Source organism: Ictidomys tridecemlineatus, chromosome 1 (genome assembly GCF_052094955.1).
Source record: "Ictidomys tridecemlineatus isolate mIctTri1 chromosome 1, mIctTri1.hap1, whole genome shotgun sequence".
NCBI classification, from domain to species: Eukaryota; Metazoa; Chordata; class Mammalia; order Rodentia; family Sciuridae; genus Ictidomys; species Ictidomys tridecemlineatus.
The window spans coordinates 250971337-250991903 of record NC_135477.1 but is presented as its reverse complement, the minus strand read 5'-3'; the positions used below and the strand labels follow the sequence as shown (position 1 = coordinate 250991903).

General features: G+C 46.2%; 1 protein-coding gene across 1 annotated transcript in view; it reads right to left on the bottom strand.

The window, feature by feature from the left end:
* The window catches only part of Ankh (ANKH inorganic pyrophosphate transport regulator), a 133093-nt gene that overhangs the window by 6570 nt on the left and 105956 nt on the right, over positions 1-20567 (bottom strand). The window contains exon 9 of the mRNA XM_005336751.4: positions 187-316. Coding sequence (XP_005336808.1) covers positions 187-316 — 130 coding nt within the window. The remainder of the gene's footprint in view (positions 1-186; positions 317-20567) is intronic.

Sequence of the window (20567 nt, the reverse complement as noted above, 5' to 3'; positions counted from 1 at the left end):
GCTTTCTTATTTTCTTTGCAACTTAAAAAAATATACTATGCCTATTGGATTCATTTCTTGAACTCTCTACCTCCTGGCTAATATCTTTGCATCTTTTTAATCCACTGTGAAATTTTACATTTCCAAAGAAAGATCTCACTGGGCGTGGGGGCCCATGGGAATGCTCATTCATTCTCTGTTCCTTACCTGGCACTGGGAAGAAGGAGAAGATGCGCAGAGGAACGACGCAGAGTTCTGCGAAGGCAAAGTCCACGCCTATGATGTCTATCAAAATTTTCTCGGAGACATTGGGAGTCCAGAACATCACAAAACAGAGCTGAGGGGAAATAATGTTGAGCAGGGTTATGAGGAAAGGCATAAATGGGTGAAATAACAGAATCTGGTGTGCCCTGATCCCTGAGGAGGTCTGGAAGACGGTGGAACTGTGCCATCAGGTGGCCACCACAACAGGCATGGCCCGGCCTTGCTCCCTGCCACAGGAGGTGCTCATCCCCCTGCTAACCCCAAAGGGACCCTGTGGTGGAACAGATGTGGATGTGGCGCATCCACTAACCACCAGTGAAGACCAGCGTGCTCTTGTGGAGGCTTAGCCAGGGCACAGCTCAGTTCTGGGTGGACATGTCCACTAATTTCTATAGCCTTAACAAAAACAGGGGAAAGTCACCTGAAAGCAATTGGGCATGGATAGAACCATGCTAAATGAGCACACATAATAATAAAGGAAATGCTAATATTTAAAACAACTATCTGTCTATAAACTTTGCAATGTCTAGTTGAGAGAGTAAGGGAAGAGACAATAGCCAAAAATCTGGAATTTTGGAAAGAAGATGGGCAAGTGGAAAACAGATTTAAACAGGTTCAAGAGAATGGAATCCTAAGCTGATGGGGAAAGGCAGAGTTCTCTCTCTACTTCCCCTCCCCACAGATGAGGAAGTAGAGGTAAAGGCGCTGGCCCATGAAAATCTAGTGGTCAGCAATTCAGGCACAGTTCCCCTTGCATGGCTGTTGACTGTGCCTCCCAAACTCGGCAGGACACAGGAGATTTAACTGCTGGATAAAACACAAGGATTCCGGCATGATCGAAGGCAGAACAGGGACTAAGGGAAAGGGGACATATTAAATATCCTTGCCTTCTTTTACTTGGCTCCCAGGACACAAGAAACCAGTTGAGTTTTACAAACAAGAGACCCAGAGTAGTTTCCAAGGAATCTAATTAGACCAAGAAGGAAGACCTAAAGGTCCTGGAAATTCAAGGCTCCAAAAAAGTAGCCCCACTGGACCAGCCATCAGTGAGAGACCCATGTGGGTGATAAAGCTCACACAGCATCCACAGCTTCTTAGAGCTTTATAAATGCTCCACGTACACAGCAGACAACCAAGGGCTCCCGAGGAGGTCAAAACCAATGAAAGAAAAGAGAGGGCTGTAGGGGTGGGGGTGGGGGTGAGGAGAGAACCACATAGAGGAAGAAAGAAAATCTTTCCATGTTGACATTCTCAGAAAGGTGGAGAACTGCATCCATGAAACAAAAAACAGAATGGAAATGTTAAACTTAAAGGACCAAAAAGAACTGGGGATTAAGAAAGCAGAAATGAAAAGCCATTACCAACAGTAAGATGAAGCTGGGGAAGCTTACCACTTAGAGGTAAAGATGTGAGAAGTACAGGAGAGTAGATTACAATAACATAAAGGTCCAATATCCCGGGAATTCCAGAAAGAGGAAAGAGTGAACCTCTCAGAGCTGAAAGACACGAGTCTCCAGACAGAAAGGGCCACCATGTGATGGTAGCGCAGAAGATGGAAGACCCATTAGGGCACACCATTGAAAAATGGTGGAACACCTTTAGGTTTCTGAACAGCATGGAAAACAAGAAGACACAGAGCAAAAATTTGGAGGGAAAATGATTTTTTAGAACTCTAAATCAAGATGTCAATCGAGGATTCCCCCCACCCTCCACCGTGCTGGGGAGTGAATCCAGGGTCTTCAGCAAGCACTCCACCACTAGGCTACAGCCCCAGATGAAAGCTATTTAAAAGTAGGATATTTCTACTAATCAAGACCTCAAGGGGCTGGATTGTGGCTCAGTGGTAGAGGGCTGGCCTAGCATGTGTGAAGCACTGAGTTTGATTCTCAGCATCACATAAAAATAAATTAATTTTAGTGAGACCCTCTAAAAATGAAATCCTGTATCAAGAATAAAAATGACTAGGGATGTGGCTCAGTGGTAAAGTGCCCTTGGGTTCAATCCCTAGTACCCCTTCCCCCCACCCCCAAAAAAAGGAAATAAAGGAAAAAGAGGAAGTTGCTACTGGAAGTATGCTCTGCCAAGGAGGGGAGTCACAGGGGAAGAAAAGGAAGAAACCCAAGCTCAATTACAAGAAAAAAAGCAAGAGGAACCTCTGGGGTGAGGTGAGGGGCAATCCCAGGAAGTCTGCAACAGGTGTGCAAGTCAGCAGGCCTACACGGGAGCCAGAAGCAAGGCTCAGAGACACACTCAGAGGGTGAGGCATACAGGAAGTCTAACGTTTCTATGTGACAGTGGATTTACCCAAACAAGGAAAAAACTTAATGTTAAGTACATGAAGAACTAAGAAAAAATGATCATTCAGTTCAGGAAAAACTAAAGATGTTTAAGAAAGGAAGGGAATCAGGACTCAGCTGTCATGGTCTAGCTAAATAATTTCCCATCTTATCCCAAAGTGACATAGTCAGAATCCATCCAAAGACTTGAAGGAGTCACAGAGGAAATAGGACCAGGAGGAAAAGTCTCTGGAGGAGTTAGGCTGGGGCAGGGCTATTAGTAACAATCCTTAGCAGAATCTTTAAAACTTTGTGCTGATTTTAAAAACCTGAATTTTTAAAAAATGTAGTAATTTTAGAAGATATTGTTAAAAACATGCCAGTTCCATCAAATACTTATATTCTTTTCCTAAAATGCCAGTGATTCTTCTCTAAAACAGAATATATTATAAAGTAAATCAGTCATGTATGAAAATAGAATACTGAGATTTTAGAATATAATATCCTTTATGCTTTGGGTAAATTAAATTTCAAGGAATAAGGCTGGGACTATTTACTATGTCATGTTTAAACATTTAAAAAATACTTTGGAGGATCTATTATAAGTGAATCACTATAAATGCAATAGAATTTTCTGTTTGTATTTTCAGCATCTAGGAAGTATATCCCACTGGTTTTCAAAATGGCAGATGTGCTTCCGTTAACCCTATTGCTTGTTACCAGCAATCACCCCCATTTTGACATGATGGGAAAAATACTCCCTCAGATCTAGCAACTTTGCAGCTCAGGGACTTTATTACTTGAGAGTCTTGGACAAGTGGCCTGTCATCTTTTCCCACTGCAGAGCTGCTGACCTAAAATAATGAGATATCACTTATGGCCACTGTGTCATGTTTAAACATTTTAAAAAAATACCTTACTTTTTGTTGTTGTATGTATTCTATCTAGAATCCACCTGTGCCAGGCATACCCTCCAAATTGTGTGTACATACAAAAAATAGCCCAGGCATGGCAATAATTTCATATAACAATTCCAAAGCATGGTGTGGGGATACAATTTATTCTCTATACCCATCCTCCAAAACAGAAGGATCAAACCCTACTTCTAGCTTTACATTAGGCCCCATTTTTTCCCACAGCAGTAAAGCGCTAAACAATTGAGATAAAGGAGCATTGTCCTTTATCTCAATTGTGTGGAATCAATCAGTGCCTTAGGACCTATGAAGACAGCCCTTCTCTGTTCCTCTGGTGGTTAGAGTGACAGACTGAGGCCATATTCTGCTCAAAACTTAAGCTTCCAGGAGACTCATTAGCATGCTTTACCTTGTAGCCACCGATAATCTGAATGTGAGATAATGCCTCAAACACATGTTGCAATCTCCCTGGGCTTTGCAAAATCACTGTAAAGTGGCTTTTAAATTACAACAAACTAAGCGGAGAGGAGGGTTCAACTGCTTGTCAGAGAAGGATGGTGCGCGTGCTTCTGTAGCAAACAGCCAGGTAATGCCTCCCTCTGGCTTCCCCTCATGGGTAATGTTCACCTGGAGGCTTTCTGCTGTCAGGTAGGAAGTGATCAGCTATCCTTTGGAGGAGGGGGTTTAATAAGAGGACACAATGGTGGTGTGCATGCCCACATCATTTGACACACTTACATCAACGTCAGCAAACCTGGGTAGTGAATACAGACTGACACTTTGATACAACCACAATGCTAAGGATTGATGGACCTTTATAGGAGCTTTCTGAGATGGCAACTCAGTGTTCCATGTCTAGAGTTCCACCACGAGACTCTGACTACTACCTCACTGTTTCCTATCTAGTATCCACCTATGCCAGGCATACCCAAAAAGCCTCTTATCAAGGTCACATGCCAGAGTTTTCAACCACGAACACACAAAGGGCCCAGATTGGATCTTCCAGGAACATTGACATGAAATCCATCAGGGGCTTGAACAATCATTAGTTAAAGGGAAGGAATGCCCTATATCAAAGCTCTCTCTGTATCTGCCCCTGCAGTCTCTGAAGCCTTTGCCATGCCTCTACTATGAAAATCCCACCTTCCAGCAAGTTCAACAAGTGAATATTTCCTGCAATGTCCTGAAAGGAATACACACCATACCTGCTTTTCAGTTGTGTGTATTCCTTTTTGCTAAAAGCTAAAAGCTGTCCTATCTGCAGGTCAGCTTTCCCTGAACAATACACTGACTCCTGCATAAAAACCAGGCCTAATTTAAGCAATATGTTTCAGAAAACAAGTAGCTTTATAAAAGTTAACCTGTCAAAAAATATTTCAGAAAAAGTGTCATTCTAACTGAGTTCAGCCACTGTAGAGCTGCCTTAGAACATGTCCTCCCAGTTGACCAGGACACGCTGTGTTCTTCAAATATTTGCAGAACCCAGTGACACCAACTTTTCCAAACAAGAACACAAACCTAATGACCTATTGACAACAAACATGGTTCGTTTCTCCGAGCAGCCTACAGAACAGAACAGCACCCACCATGCCCAGGTCTTGGTTTTTCTATTTATTTCCCAATCAAAGGAAACCAAACTCCTTGGAGAAATGACTTATTCTAGGACTCAGGCTGGGAATGTGCAAGAGAATCAACTGAGTGTCTATAGTGCCAGGAAGCAAGGAAGTGCACAAAAGACAAATGGGACACATCAAGGGGACAAAGGAGCCAGCCAAAAGGAGTTCCAAACTGCCAAAGCGGGAATGATTTGAGCAACAAAATAAATAACAGTACTAAATTGTAACCCGAAGTATACAATAAATATCTACGGGTCCGTGTTGCCATATACAGATGGGGGAGATGAGACAAATCTCCAAAGAATTCTAAATAATCCATTAGATATTCCTCTATGAGGTGGCTGGGGCATTCTTTTTCACTCTCCTTCCAAAGAGCACAGAGGCAAAGAGAAGAAAAAAGTAACTCAATAGTGCAGAAGCCTGGGTCAGATGATCAAGGTCAAGATGAACTTGACTTATGTTGAGAGCAACAGGGGCTGAGATTGGGAGAAGCCGGTTGTCTTCATCAGCATGTGAACTCAGAGAACATAGAACCCAGCCACAGCGGGCAGCCCCTTCCTTGCTCCACATCCTCAGGGAACTCCATTCTGCTGGAAATGCAGCTGGTGCTCTGGTTTTGACTTGATTTCCAAAGGCTGATGGCCATACTTTTAAGGAACTCACCAGGCTTTCCTCATTGCCCTGAATAATCAGGATTTAGGAGTAAATGAGATTCTTATCCTCTGCAGTGAGAACAAGTAAACCATGTGCAGCTGTTTTGAATTAAAATAGTTGGTCCTGGACATCATTTTTATTTGGAGCCTTAACTTAGGAAGGTTCAACAGACGTTTAATCAGGTTTAAATCTCCACTGGGCAAGCTGGTGGTTAACCCTCAACAAGACAGGGCATGAGGAGGTGCTGCTGATCCTGGCTCTGCAGTCTGATTGCTAGGTTCAGTTACGACCCCGGGCTCCTCCGCAGTTCGCCTCCCAGAGCTTCTCAGCATTCTGGGCCTCAGTGCCCTCACCTCTGAAATCGTGCCTCCTCACAGGGTGCCCTCCAGAGAGGAGCCAGTCTGCCACTGTTTGGACTTTCTTTCTTGACTCCATGAAGTAAACCAATGTCCTCCTTCCTTCATCAAGAAAGTCTTGCCATGCACACAGCACACGGCATTTCTCCTGGAGCAGGCACACTGTGCACAATCCCTCAATGTCCACCATTAATACTGTAAAAGGTTTACTTGGATTGCAATTAAATGTTGACAGTGGAGTCATATGTAGGTGGTGAGAATAGCAATGACTTCATTTTCCTCTTCGTACTTCCCCATTATTTGTACAAGGGTGTACACGTGTGTGCATACACACATATACTTGTTAACCACGTATATATTTTGGCAGAAAAAAGTTTTAAATAAAATAGACCCCTGCAGATGTCTTCAGGGATCAAGCAGATCATTATATGTGCTTTGGCAGGGATATGAGAAGTCCCGATTCAAAGGGAAGGGAAGCTTCAGAAGGTGGCACACTGATTCACTATCTATAGGACTTATTAGATAAGCTCAGGCAGGCAGAATTTTAGCAGACCAAGTAAAATACAGTAAACTAATATATTACTGAGAGAATCCAATAAAGTAGAAGATATGTTTTCTATGTTAGGAATCTTGGAAACGCATATGAAAAAGTATTTGTGTATCCAGAATTCTGCTTCTGGCTTGTGATAATCATAATTATTATCCATCTACATTGAATACTTCCATAGGGAGTAGGATACAACCGTCACCTTTAAACCATGTTCATGGTTAAAAAAAAAAAAAAAAAAAAGGCATTTAAGAGGTGGCACAAAGTACTGGTTGGAAGAAATTAATAAACAGCAGGGGGCGCCATGCACCAAGCCATATAGTACACCCACACAATGTTGGATTCTTTCATATTCTTACTCAGCCTGAAGAATATTTAGAAAGTTCTACACTCCAGCTTCTGTTAGCTTTTCCTTTTCCTTGACTGTTAACAATCAACTTGGATTTTGCCTGGGGGGCGAGGCAGGTAGAGTATCAGTTTTGCAAGATAAAGATGAAGAGTCCTCCCCCACACACACATACCCTTTTCTTTCTTTTTTTGGTGGTACTAGGGATTGATCCCAAGGATGCTTTACTGCTGAGCTACACTGTGCCCCCACCTTTAAAAAATTTTTTTGAGACAGAGGCTCACTAAGTTGCTGAGGCTAGCCTTGAACCTGCAGTCCTCCTGCTCAGTCTCTGGAGTAGTTGTGATTTATAGGCATGTGCCATGGTGTCCTGCAAGGTGGAAGGAGTTCTGTGGCTGGATGGTGGTTACTGCACCATGACTTGATCAGTATATTTAAATGTACAGTCAAAAAAGGTTAAGATTGGGAATTGTATGTTATGTGCATTTAAGTAAAATGGAAAAAAAAAAACTAAGGAAAAATTTTGGAACCTGTTCATAACAGTACAGCATGATTATTCATCTATTAATTTTTTTAAAACACACATGTGGATTTGCACTGACATTTTGTTCACAGGGTTTAGGTAGTCTTTAGGCACTAGTATTAATTATTTTAATCTGTCCTGAGACCTGAGGACCAATCCCTCTCCCCCACCTGCCAATGAATAAATCAACCCCTCAAATCTACAGTATGCTGGCTTAAAAAGCGAATGTTGGAGCTGGGTGCCATGATGCACACCTGTAATCCCAGTGAGGCAGGAGGTCCATGAGTTCAAAGCCAGCCTCAGCAACAGTGAGGCACTGACCAACTTGGTGAGTCTATAAATAAAATACAAAAAGTAGGGCTGGGAATATGGCTCAGTAGTCGAGTGTCCCTGAGTTCAATCCTCTGGTACCACCCCCACCCCCAAAAAATAAATAAATAAAAAAAGTGAATGTTGGACTATGTGAGCTTCTAGAAAGAAATATGAAGAAATTTTAACCAATGACTTCTAACAGGCCAAGAGTTTTCCATGTTCTCTCATTTGGTCTCCCTACAATCCCAGGATAGTTAAATCATTATTTGCTTCTCTATGATGAGGTCACAGGGCAACCTGCCCCAGGTCACTTTTGGGGCCAAGAGTTTAACCCAGGCCTGGGGGACTCCCACATCTTAGTGGCTCCCTATCTCCTGGAGGTCCCAAGGTGCTGCAGTGTTCCTGCCATTGGGACGCAGTACACTGGTGTGAGAAAGCTGTGAACTCTGCTCATTTACCTTTGCTCCTTTTTTATCCCCCATGCACAAGAGAGCCATTTTCTTCGGCTGGATAATGGGAACAATGAGGCAGCAGTCTCCACCTCCTGGCATGGGGGTGGGGCATCCAGCAGAAACAAAGCCTGGAACAGGCCCCCTTTGTTCTAGACCAATGGCCAGCATGGTGCATGGCTGGAACAGGCCCCAGCATGGCCCAGGGTAGCTGAATGAAGCTATGCTGGAGGGTAAGTTTAGGGACAGGAAGGTGAGGCTAGGTCATTCTCAGGAATTCAACTTTTAACTTGGAAAACAGGGCCACCAGGACAAGGTCCTGTGGGACAGTAGGTTCTTAGCCTTCGAGCACACCAAGGACTCAGAACCAGCTGTTTTGTTTGAGTACTGGGATGCAACCAGGAGTGACCCAAGGACTTGACCCTACCTGTGAAACATGGAGAGTGGGCAAAGATGGGAGCTGAGGAGCCCAGGCTGAGCTGCAAAGGGAACTTCAGCCCGACGATATGGAAAAGCCTTCTAACTGTGGAAACTGAGGCTCGAGAGGCTGGGCCAGACTCTAGGTGCTGAATTCCAGGCAGGGTGTTTCAGTCCCAGTGCCTCTGCCTTTATCTGCCAACAGCTCCTTAGACACCTGCTCAGACCCCAGAGGAGCCGAGGATTAGAGTGGTCTGGCTCTGCTGAGGATTAGGGCACTATAAATACTGGCATTGTCCTGACTTTGCTGCCTTGCAAAGGTGGTGGCAGGGTGGGGTGGGGCAGAGCTGGAGTTCTTTTTGGCATCTTCAGAATGCTGCTGCTTCCTGAGGCTCTGCCCGGCAGGAGCAGCACAAACACTGTTGGAGTGTGCTGTGCCTCCCTGAAAGGAGTTGTCTGTCCCAGGGAGGACGCCACCCAGCAGACTTTTTTTTTTTTTTTTTTTTCTGACTGCTACCTTTCCTGAAGCTTCTGCCCCTTCCTGGCTGGGTTTCTCTGGGACCTGAAGTCCTGAAGCTTTAGGAGTAAGATGTTCTAAACACCAAACACTCTTCAGTTCTGTGGGGACTGCACTCCTGGATGGCACCTCTGGGCCTCCTGGCCTGGGGCAGGCGGTAAAGCCAGACAGAGACAGCCAGCTGAGGCAGAATTCCAGGCCTGGATTTCCATGGAGAGAAGGAAACGGGGATCTCGGCAGATCTGGAGGCCACCCACTCCTTATTCCAGCAGCTCAGCCTCATCCTTTCCAGACAGATTGATCTGGCGAAGCTAGGACCAGTCAGGGAATGGCCTCACTGGACTAACTCTGACAGGCAAGAAGAAGCCTGCTGCCTTGAGAGAGGCTGACCGTAACCTCTTTGAATTCACAGAACTGGGGTTTGGGGGGGACACTAAAGAAAGCATTTCAAAATTGGTGCATAAAAGACAAGTGTGATCTGATAGTGCCAGAGAACCTACAAGGAGACTAAAAAGCTCTCAAAAGATAAATTTTCTCCACACAACCAGCACAGGCCAGTGAGGAGGGAGACGCGCATCTGAAGGACCACAGGTACCAGAGTGGAAGGAGAGACAGATGCAGCCAGCGAACATGCACCCCCGGGTCATCTGCTCACCACAGGCTCTCTCTACCCAGCTCCTGGCAGCCAGACCAAGTATAGGAACTGTGGCCTTCAAGGTTTCTGGTCTCCTGCACCAGGCCAGCTGCTAATGTGCCAGTGTCCTGGAAGGCAAGACCCTGGTGCTGGGAGCACAGGTGAGGGGCACCTGTCTGCACCTGGGAGAGGTTGGTAAGGAGGCACCTGTCAGCCAAAAAGCATTTGAGACAGAGGCATAAACAATGACAGCAAAGCACAGAGTGAGGGGCCACCTTTGCCTGAGAAGCGAATGTGGGAGGTGGCTCCAATGGAGGTTGGGAGACCATGTTGCCCTACAGCAGCAGCGGCCAGAGGTGGACCATCTGGGAGAGTGCTGTGGGGGCCGGCATTGAAGGGCGTCATTTCCTGAGGACCTCGGTCATTTCTGAGTTGGCTCTTATAAAAGGACAAGTTCAGCCCCTGTTTGCCTCTTTTTCTCTCTCGCTGTGCCCTTCTGCCATGGGATGACATGGGCAAGATGCTGGCCCTCCACCTTGGACTTCTCAGATTCTGGAACCAGAAGCAATAAATCTCTGTTCTTTGTAAATTACCCAGTCTGAGATACTCTGTTAGGTGGCACAAAGCAGACTCAGACGGGCCACCTTAAAACCAGGAAGGGTAAGCAAACACTAAGAGGATCTGAAAAGAGATGAGAGGGATGCTGGGCTTTTTGCATGATTTTAAAAGCACAGAGGCTCAGATCACAAACACCCATGTGGTGAGAGCACTCATGGATGTGACCAGGAAGCACAGACTTGGGGAGATGCCAGGAGGGCCCAGCCTGGCAAATATCCAAAAGATGGGCTCCAGATGGGACCAGTCCTGGACTGTCACAAGAGTACAATCAATTGATCTTACCAGGTGTCATGATAATCCTGGCAACAGTGCCATGTGGCTAATTAAAGAAAAAAGAAATAACAATGTAGCCATGTGGCTAATTAAAGAAAAAAGAAATAACAATGTAACCATGTGGCTAATTAAAGAAAAAAGAAATAACAATGTGTAGCCTTATAACTCTAGTCCATGAGACCTGATCAGGTCAGACCTGATTTGTACTAGGGAGACACAAGGTAAAAAAGAAAAGGACAGGACAGGAACTGTCTTCCATAGACCTAGGGAGGAGATGCAGTGATCCCCAGGCCTCTTGCCTTAGTAACCCTCTCCCTCAGGGCCACCTTGCTGGTGCACACCTTCTCCACACCCCTTCTAAACAATGCAAGGGGGAGCGCAGGGCTGCAGGGCCCTGTGGCTCCGGGGCCATCTCCATAAGCATTGTGCTCTGCAGCCCTGGACTCAAGCTCGGGCTAAATGCTGTGGCTGCCCCCCCACCCCCTTGTGACATGGGGGATTGAACTCAGGGGCACTTGACCACTGAGCCACATCCCTAGGCCTACTTTGTATTTGGTGTTTTATTTAGAAACAGGGTCTCACTGAGTTGCTTAGTGCCTCTCCATGCTGAGATTACAGGAGTGTGCCACCCTGCCCACCTGGTCTGTCCCTTCTCTTCAATCAACAGAGAGGCAGAGTGTCAGGAGAGCCCCCCAGCTGCACAGTGGGATGAGCAGCCTGGCACCTGAACCAGTTCCAAGGCCAGGGACATGTGAGAGGAGATGAGAGAAGTTGGCTCCCGTGAGTGCACCTGACCCTCTGGAAATTTCTTTTTGGTAGGGTCAATTCATTTTTCAAGAGCATCAGTTAGGAGTCCTCTCTGGGGAGTATCAGTGGCACTTGATAAATGGTGAGCAGGTTTTTGAGGCAGGCACTATTATTTGCCACATATGCAGTTTCTCAGCAGCACACTGTGGTCCTTTTGGGCTTGCAATGGGCTTGGGACGAACAAAAAGACCCCCTGAATACCATCATGGTGCCGTGAAAACCTTGACCAAGGTGACCTAGAGCCGCCAGTGCAGAGGCATGCCTTGAAGAGGAAATGAACGCTGGGAGCAAGGGCTTTCCTGAGTTGAAAGTGACTGAGTTTCCCAGGCGGCAGGGCTAAGTATAGCCTGCACACCCTGGACACACCCAGGCCCTGGCAAAGCCCTCTGCCCCCTGCACCACCAGAGTGGTTTCTCATCATTTTCTTCTGCCCAGAGTCATATGACCTCTTACTTCAGTAAACAGACACAGGGCCATTTCGGATTCTAATCTGGTGGTCCTTCCTCTGCTCATTTCACAGCTGCTTGATGGAGCCATACCGAAATCACTCCAGAGTTTCAGGCTGCTAGGAAGCCATCCCAGGTGGAGCCCAAAGTGACCCTGAGCCCCAAGCCAGCGCAGCTCTCCAGCGGCCATCCACCACATCCTGTGTTCTCCTCCACATTTCCCGTGATTGTCAGCCTGAGCCAGGGGGATCTGAGGTCTGCTGGCCACACCGTCACTCCTGCCACGTGCCCCAGACTGCTTTTGTTTTTCTGTGTTTGAGCTAAGCTAATGAAAACAAATTTTTGAACGGCCCTTGTGAGTCCTAGGCCTTCTTCCTGGAAGTCCAGTCCTCAGGCCTTCCCGAGGCCTTTCACCACTGTGTGGAGCAATGGCTCAGGAGAGCCAACCTTGCACTACACGAATCTGCTCTGGCACCAGAGAAACATGGAGGGTGGAGCCGCTGAAGTGGTGGGACTTGGGGAGGGCAGTGCCAGGCCTCATGCAGGGAGGTCCCGGCCAGACTTAACCTCCCAGGGTGCTGAAGGGGCTGGGAGCAGTGTGACTCAGCAGCTGCAGGATAAACCCATTGTCTTATTAAAAATAAGTCATTTTTACAACTTGGTGTCCAATCAGATTCCACTCAGGCTATGGTCTGGACATGGTGTGGCTGTGCCTCCAACCATTCATGTGTTGAAAGCTTCACCCCTTTGTGAGTCCTGAGAGGGTGGGGACTTAATCTGACCATAGGCCTTTGGGAGGTGATTGATTAGATAAGGTCATCAGGATGGAGCCTGGCAATCAACCCTGGTGCTTCTTAAGAAGTGGGAGAGACCTCTGGTCACACAGATGCATGGACTCCTACTTCTCCCCTGTGACCCCTGTACCACCTTGAGGCTCATCAGTAAGAAGATCATCATCAGCATTGGTCTGGGGCTGTAGCTCAGTGGCAAAGCACTTGCCTAGCATGCCTGAGGCACTGGGTTCGATCCTCAGCATCACATAACAATTAACAAAAATAAATAAATAAAGAAAGAAAGAAAGAAAGAAAGAAAGGAAGGGAGAAAGGCATTCTGTCCATCTACAACTATAAAAAAAAAAAGAAGAAGAAGCTCATCATCAAATGTTGGCCCTTGACCTCAGGCCTCCTGAACCATGAGCCAAACTAAATCTATTTTCATCAAAACTTCCCAGATTTGTGGCATTCTGTCATTGGCAGCAGAACATGCAGAGATACAATTTGTAAGATTTAAATGAGAAACAGTGAAAGGGATCAAGATTGAGACAATTTGGAAAGATAAATCCAATTGAGTAAAATACTTGCAACTTACTTTGTTTTCTAAAAATGGGAAAAATAGCTTAGCTTTTCAGTTAGTAGTGGTACAAGTTAGTCCTGGGCTCTGCAAGGGTCCAGTTGAAATGTGCTGGATTATCCAATCAATAAGAAGAAGAATAAAAACAAGCCAAGTAACCTAAATCTAATATTGGTACTTACTTATATCAGAAGCTATGATGCCTATAACCCTCTGTCCCCAAAAAACCATCAGCAAAGATACAACTAAACACATGAATGCAGGCACAGCACCGCTCTGCACAGTATTTCTTAGCAAATCCTCTACTCATGAGAATCTGGAAATAAAATAATAGATGTCTTATATAAACTAAAGGGATGGAGAATTTAGAAACAAAAGTCAGTTGAACAGTTACAAGTCTGGTTGATCAGTCCTTCTGATCTCAGTGATGACAAGATTCCTTTGTCTTGGAAACATCAGTGTATTAGTTCATCAGGGCTGCTGTAACAAATACAACTGGGTGGCTCAGAACAACGGGAAGTTAGTGTCTTACAGTTCTGGAGTGGGAAATCACTGTGGACAGGCCCTAGGGAAAGTCCAGGCCTCCCCAGCATCTGGAGTTCTGCTGTGGTCACTGAACTCCAGCCTTTGCACGACATGCCCCCTGCACCTGTGCCCAAACCTATGCCCTTGAGAGAATGTGAGATAGCAGTTAGACATGAGCAGTGGGTGAGAACTTAAAAAAACGCGCAGTACAGAGCAAATCGGTTAGTGCACAGTGGTGCCTCAAGGTCTGACAAGATAGCTGCTTCAGGACCCCCGTCCGCCTCTCAGCTCTATAAACTATTCTTCTTGCAACAAGAGGACGATAGATAAATTCAGGGGAGGACAAAGATTGTTTGCTCACAAGGGCCTAACTGCTAAGATGTCTTAAATTTAAGACCCCACATGAACACAGACCAGAGATCCCCAGAGAGGAAAGCAAGATGATTAAGATAGAGCTCACCCACCATAAATAAAAACCTGTTCCAGCCAGGACCTGTCAGCCAGGCCAAGATGGTCAAGAGTTGCCCTTGGGTTGCTAGCTAACCTAGAGCCCAGAGGTGACAGTTGGGAGGGAGGGACGGACCTTCTAACCATCTCCCTCCTACCTCAGTAAAAGCTGAGACACAAAGAAGTGAGTTGTGGCTCTCCTCTCTGGGTGGACCCACCCTCTCCTGGGGATGTTCCCCTCTTCCTCCTTCTCTTCTAATAAACTTTGCTATACTTTTACTAAGTCTTGCTTGAAATCCTTTCATGCAAGAACACAAGCCAACAACACAGTGCAACCTTTGTAAGATCATATCTCTGGTATCATCTTAGCTCCTTATCAGGAGTGTCAGTCATGCTGGGTCGGGAGGCCCCTCATCTGTCAGAACTTCATCTCTCCACCCCCTCCCCAGTACTGGGGATTGAACCTGCTCTACCCTGAGCTACATCCCCAGTCCTTTCATTTGTGATTTTTGAGACAGGGTCTTGCTAAGATGTTGAGGCTGGCCTTGAACTTGCAATCCCCCTGCCTCAGCCTCTTGAGTAGCTGGGATTAGAAGCATGAAACACTGCTCCCAGTCTCAGAACCTCATCAAAACCTTAGTTTCCAAACTAAGATCACATTTGAGGTAGTGGGGATTAGCACCTCAATGCATGAATATTTGTCATAATGTGATACAACCCACAATAATCACATAATGCAAGGAAACCCATAAAAATCAGAATAGAAGGTTCTAGGTTGGTTCATGGTCTCCCTTTTATTCCTTACTGGCTGCAAAAGGCAAGAGTCAGAAAGATCGAGAATGAAAATCTATTTTAACTTTCTTTCAAGAATCAGATCCTTCAAGGACCTAAGATTAAGACCAGAATCTGCAACTGCTAGAAGAAAACTTGTAGGGTCAACACTGCCATATACAGTAGGACTCTGATAGCTTAGGAAAGAACTCCAAGAATCAGTAAATAGGATGGCATCAAATTTTCACACAGTAAAGGAAACAGTGTGAAGAGAGAACTACAGGATGGGAGAAATTGCCAGCTACTCTCCCACAGAGAAGGAAGATCCAGAATATATAGAGAACTCCAAAAACTCCACACAAAAAACCCCAAATGACTCATTCAATAAATGGGCAACAGAACGAAATAGATACTTCTGGAAAGAAGTAGTACAAAGGGCCAAAAAATACATGAAAAAAGTTCAACTTATCTAACAATCAGGAAAGTGAAAATCAAAATACACTGAGAGTCCATCTCACTCCAGTGAGAATGGCAATTATCAAGAATACAAACTACAATAAGTGCTGAAAAAGATGTGGGAAAAAGGGACACTTTTACACTGTTGATGAGAACGTCAATTAGCATAGCTACTGGGGAAATCAGTAAGGAGGTTCCTCAAAAAGCTAATAATGGAACCATCCTATGACCCAGCTACACCACGGCGTGCTATTTATCCTAAAGAATTAAAGACAGCAAGCCCAGAGCGCTGGGGGCACTCCTGTAATCCCTGCAGCTCAGGAGGCTGAGGCAGGAGGACTGCATGTTCAAAGGCAGCCTTAGCGACACTGAGGCGCTAAGCAACTCAGTGAGACTCTGTCTCTAGATAAAATACACAATACGGCTGGGGATGTGGCCCAGTGGTCAAGTACCCCTGAGTTCAATCTCCAGAACCCCCCCCCAAAAAAAGAAAAAAACCTCAAAACCCCCCAAAACGAATCAGATCCTTAGATCCTGGCTGCCACTGACCTCAGATGCCCTTGCAGCCAGCTGTGAGAGGCACTGTGGTTTGCTGGCATCTGGCAGCCTTCCCTCTGCAGCCACACCTCACCCCCGCCACCTCATCACCACTGCCACCTCCACTGTTGAAGTGGAGGGAGGCCAGTTCCTAGGTGGCCAACAAGAAGCCATCTGGGATTCTGGCCAGCCCCACAACATGGGCGTAATCTGAATGCGCGTGCACAGAGCCTGCTGGGAGTTGCATTCCACACATGCACTTGTTTTGTTCAGTCTTGGGGACTGAACCCAGGGCCTCACACACACAGGGCAGACACTCTACCACAGAGCCCTTTTCACTTTTTATATTGAGACAGGGTCTCAAAATAAGTTGCTGAGGCTGGCCTTAAACTTGAGATTCTCCTGCCTCAGCCTCCCCCTAGTAGCCAGGATTACAAGCATGTACCACCATTGCCTGGCCCTGGCCCTGGCCCACCTTCTTGAAACAGGTCAGTTTGCCAAAAATCAACCTGTGGAGTAACTTAAAAAAAATTAACAATTTGTCAAATTCATTGATTTCTTAAAAAATACACCTTTCTTAAATTCCTATAAGTTTACAGCAACTTGTACTGAAAGGATAGGCAGAGCTGCAGAGGACTGTGAGAACCCCAGGGCCTCCGGCTCTGCATTCTCCCTGCCTTTGCCCCCCTCTGCCATCCTGCCCATCTTTCTGCAGCAGGCTCTCTTCTCTTTCTGTGAACAGTCTCTCCCTCTTTTCCTGATCTTCAGCCCACTCAGTTTCTTTCCCTCTCCTGATCCTGGCTTTCCCTCTCCTCTGACTTTCTCTGGGGTTGGCATGCAGGGGGTGCTGGGTATGGCTGTGTAGGCTGTCCACTGCACAAAAGTGGCCTGCCGGCTCTGCCTGCCAGGATCCATCTGGACGGACGCCCATGTCCATTGTGTACAAAGGGGCTGGGGAGGCCTCGGCAGCAGCAGCAGCCTGTGCTTTGCATGGATTCTTCTCCACATCCTGAAACAGAGGGGCCCCCGCTCTTGGCTCCAGCTCCCCAAAGCTAAACCAGCAGGGAGCTTGAGAGGAGAGAAACACCAAATGCTCTTAGAATGCCGTCTGTGAAGTCACAATGAAAACTGGTCAGCTGTAAGCCACCAAAAGTGTTCAAGCTGACCCACCTAGCATGAACTTCAGAAAGAGTTAAAAAAAAAAAAAAAAGACATGTTTTGGGTAAACTGGCAAATTTGGTCATTTTAGCAGCCTGATCTGTTGACTTCCACCAAACTGGCCCGAGATCCAGGAACTGGGTGCTCTGTTACCCTATTGGGGTGCTTCTCCCCACCAGCAGTATTGCTGGAGAGATGCACCCCACCCTGGTCGGCAGCTTGTAGTTTCCCCCTCCAGTCGCACCTCGCAGGCATACAGAGGCGGGTTCCTATAAGCTTAGTGTGACTGGCGTCTTCCCTGAGCTCAGCTCTGGGCAGTTCATCCCTGACGCTCTCCTCAGCTCACCATCCCCCAACTGACTACACACAGCTGTTTTTTTGGGGGGTGGGGGGAGGGAAGTGGGAACTGGGTACTCGACCTCTGAGCCACGTCTCCAGCCCTGTTTTGTTTGTATTTAGACACAGGGTCTCACTGAGTTGCTTAGCACCTTGTGGTTGCTGAGGCTAGCTTTGGAATCACGATCCTCCTGCCTCAGCCTCCCGAGCCGATGGGATTACAGGCTCGTACCTTGTGCCTGGCAACACACACACAGCTCCTTAGGACACATTGTCACTGTGTTTACAGTCAGAACACTGGCCACAGGGACCACACCTCTACAGACAGGTTCAGTGCTCCAGCAGCCTCTGCTCCCTGGGGTGCCTTCTCCTTTGTGTCTGGATGGCCTGTCTGTAATCGAGTCTCCCGTGTGCCTACGACTGGCTTGCTTCCTAGAGCAAGCACACCCTTTGAAGCTCTTCTTCCAAATGGCTTTACTCTGGATATATTTTTGGATCGTGATGTCCTTCACCTCAAACAGCAGCTTGCCGGTCTGCGGTCCCCTTGCTAATCTCAGTCTGCACCATGCCCGCTCCCTCGTTGCTCTTGAGGGGGTTCATTTTTAGATGACAGTCTGCCGTTTTGAAGCAGCAAATCTTTTGAACTTTCTAAAGATGCCCCTTTCCCCATCCTCACTCTCTTCAGATGGTGAGATCAGTCAGCACTACCCGTGGAGCATGCTTTGAAGGACTGAAAGCAGGATGCTAACAGGAACAGAAACCCACTCCTGTTTCTCTGCTCTACGCTCCTCCTGAATTCACCTGGTTTTCCAACTGGGCAGAGGACATTAGCTGCTTTTCTTGAAACCTAGTGATTAAAAAAGCCTTTTAGGGTAAGAGTGTGAGGGCAGAAGCAGCTTGTGGAGTAGGTAGATACTTCAAACTTAAATTGAAAATCTATAATAGGAAATACATGTCATCGTAACACACTGTAATATCAGTCTCCTACTGTCCAAAGTGACAGTAGTATTTTTCAACGGTCAAGTCAGGCATTGCACCCAAATTGTCATGGCCTGAAAAGGAGCCCTTTCTGATGAAAAGAGATGAATTTTGTTCTGGGTAGTGTAAATCTCTCTTCAAAATGCAGGTAGTGCTGAGCTTGGTGGTGCACATCTGTAATCCTAGCGAATAAGGAGGCTGATGCAGGAGGATTGCAAGTTTAAGGTTAGCCTCAGCAACTTAGCAAGACCCTGTCTCAAAATACATAAAGGGCTAGGGATGTGACTCAGTGATTAAGTACCCCCTGGGTTCAACCCCCAGTGCCAAAACAAAACAAAACTAACCTCCAAGTGCAGTTAGTATCACTGCATCATTGAGTGTCTGTAGGACCCATGGGATCGGCCTTCTCTAAGACTCAGGGACAAGAGTTAACTTCCCCAAAGAGCTACGCACAGGAAATCATACTACTGCTGGGTGGTGCACAGGAAGCTGTAGAGTCATAAGGAAGCTCACACTTTATACATAAAATCATCTACTGGAATACAGAGGGAGCCCACGGCTGTTGAGTTGTCTCAATGACCTCTGCTACATTCATTTCCACACATTAAGATGTTTTAAAAGTCAAACAATAAAAATAGACTCAAGAGTAAAGGGCCTCTTAAGAACTTTAAAAATAGAATAAACTGAGCATAGTGAAAAAAACGTGGCTCAGGAAGGCAGCTGGTGTGTGTGGGGGGGTGTCTTCCGGATCCTCACCCCAGCGAAGAGCTAGCTGATTGCCCATTTACTGCGCCCCTCTGTCGGGCAAGACGGCAGACCCTACGGACCACATCTCAGGCCTGCCTGATGCGGCTCCGAGCCCTGGCGCAGCAGTGATGTGCAAGAACAGCTATGGCAAGTGGAAGAAAAGGCTCGTGCATCTCAGAGAGGCAGCTTCATGTGGAATTCAGAAAAACGCGGCTTCACATTTTTCTGCGTGTTTTTTTGATGGCAATTTCTCTAGCCAAGACATTGGATTGCCTTGATTTAGTCATGATAAGGATGATGAATGTGAGAATATCATGAGCTAACTCAAATACCATGGTTTCTAATGTTAAAGAAGCCACCATTTCTTCAAGCATGATGTCAAGTGCTCCGGTCTGGAAGCCCAAGGACCAATATTTGTTCTTATTCTTTGGAAACAGCACAGTTCACAGGACAGGGCCCCAAAGGGCTGAGTCCTGGCCTGTTCTGCTGGGTACTTGGACAAGCTGCTTGTTCTGAGTCATTTCCTCTTCTGAAAATTATAGGTTTTGACTAGTTCATCTCCAAGTTCTGTTCCAAAAAAGAATTCTGAGTCTTTTATTTCTCAGGTGCGTATTTACTGAGATACTTCTAGTTATAGATGTTTTTTCAATCTGGGAGTAGAATCATTAAATACATAATACCTCTACCTGAGAGACGCAAGCCTTTGTCCAGATCCGAGTCATTATCACTTCCAAATAAACTTGCTACAGAATATTTTTTTTTCTTTTTTCTCTCTTTCTTTTTCTTTTTTGATACAGAATCTAGCAATGTTGCCCAAGCCGGCCTTGAATTTGCGATCCTCCCACCTCAGCCTCCTGAGTAGCTGGGGTTACAGGTGTGTACCACAGCAGCCAGCACTATAATTTTGTACACGTACAAATTATTGCCCAGGAACCACAAGAGAGGACTGTCCTTATACCCAATGCAGTCAAGTTCCCCGTCACACGCCGTTCCAGCTGTGGGAAGATGTTTATATGGGGGAAGAAGGCGGAGGCAGACCTCCGGTGGCAAGTCCGGCACAGCCCAGAGCTGCTGGCTTTCTGTGTGAATGACGTCCAAGTCACAGAGCCTGGTGCGGACTCAATTCACTTTCGACTCCCAGTCATTTAACAAAGTCTCCAAAAGCTGAGGTGTTTTCCTAGAATAGAAACTTCTCTGTTTTTTCCTAAAATACTCTTTTAAACAGTTTCAAAGTTGTTCAGTGTTTTGCTAATATTTTAGGGAACTATGGAAAAACTTGCACACTACAGAAGGAAGGAATGCCAACGGAAAGGC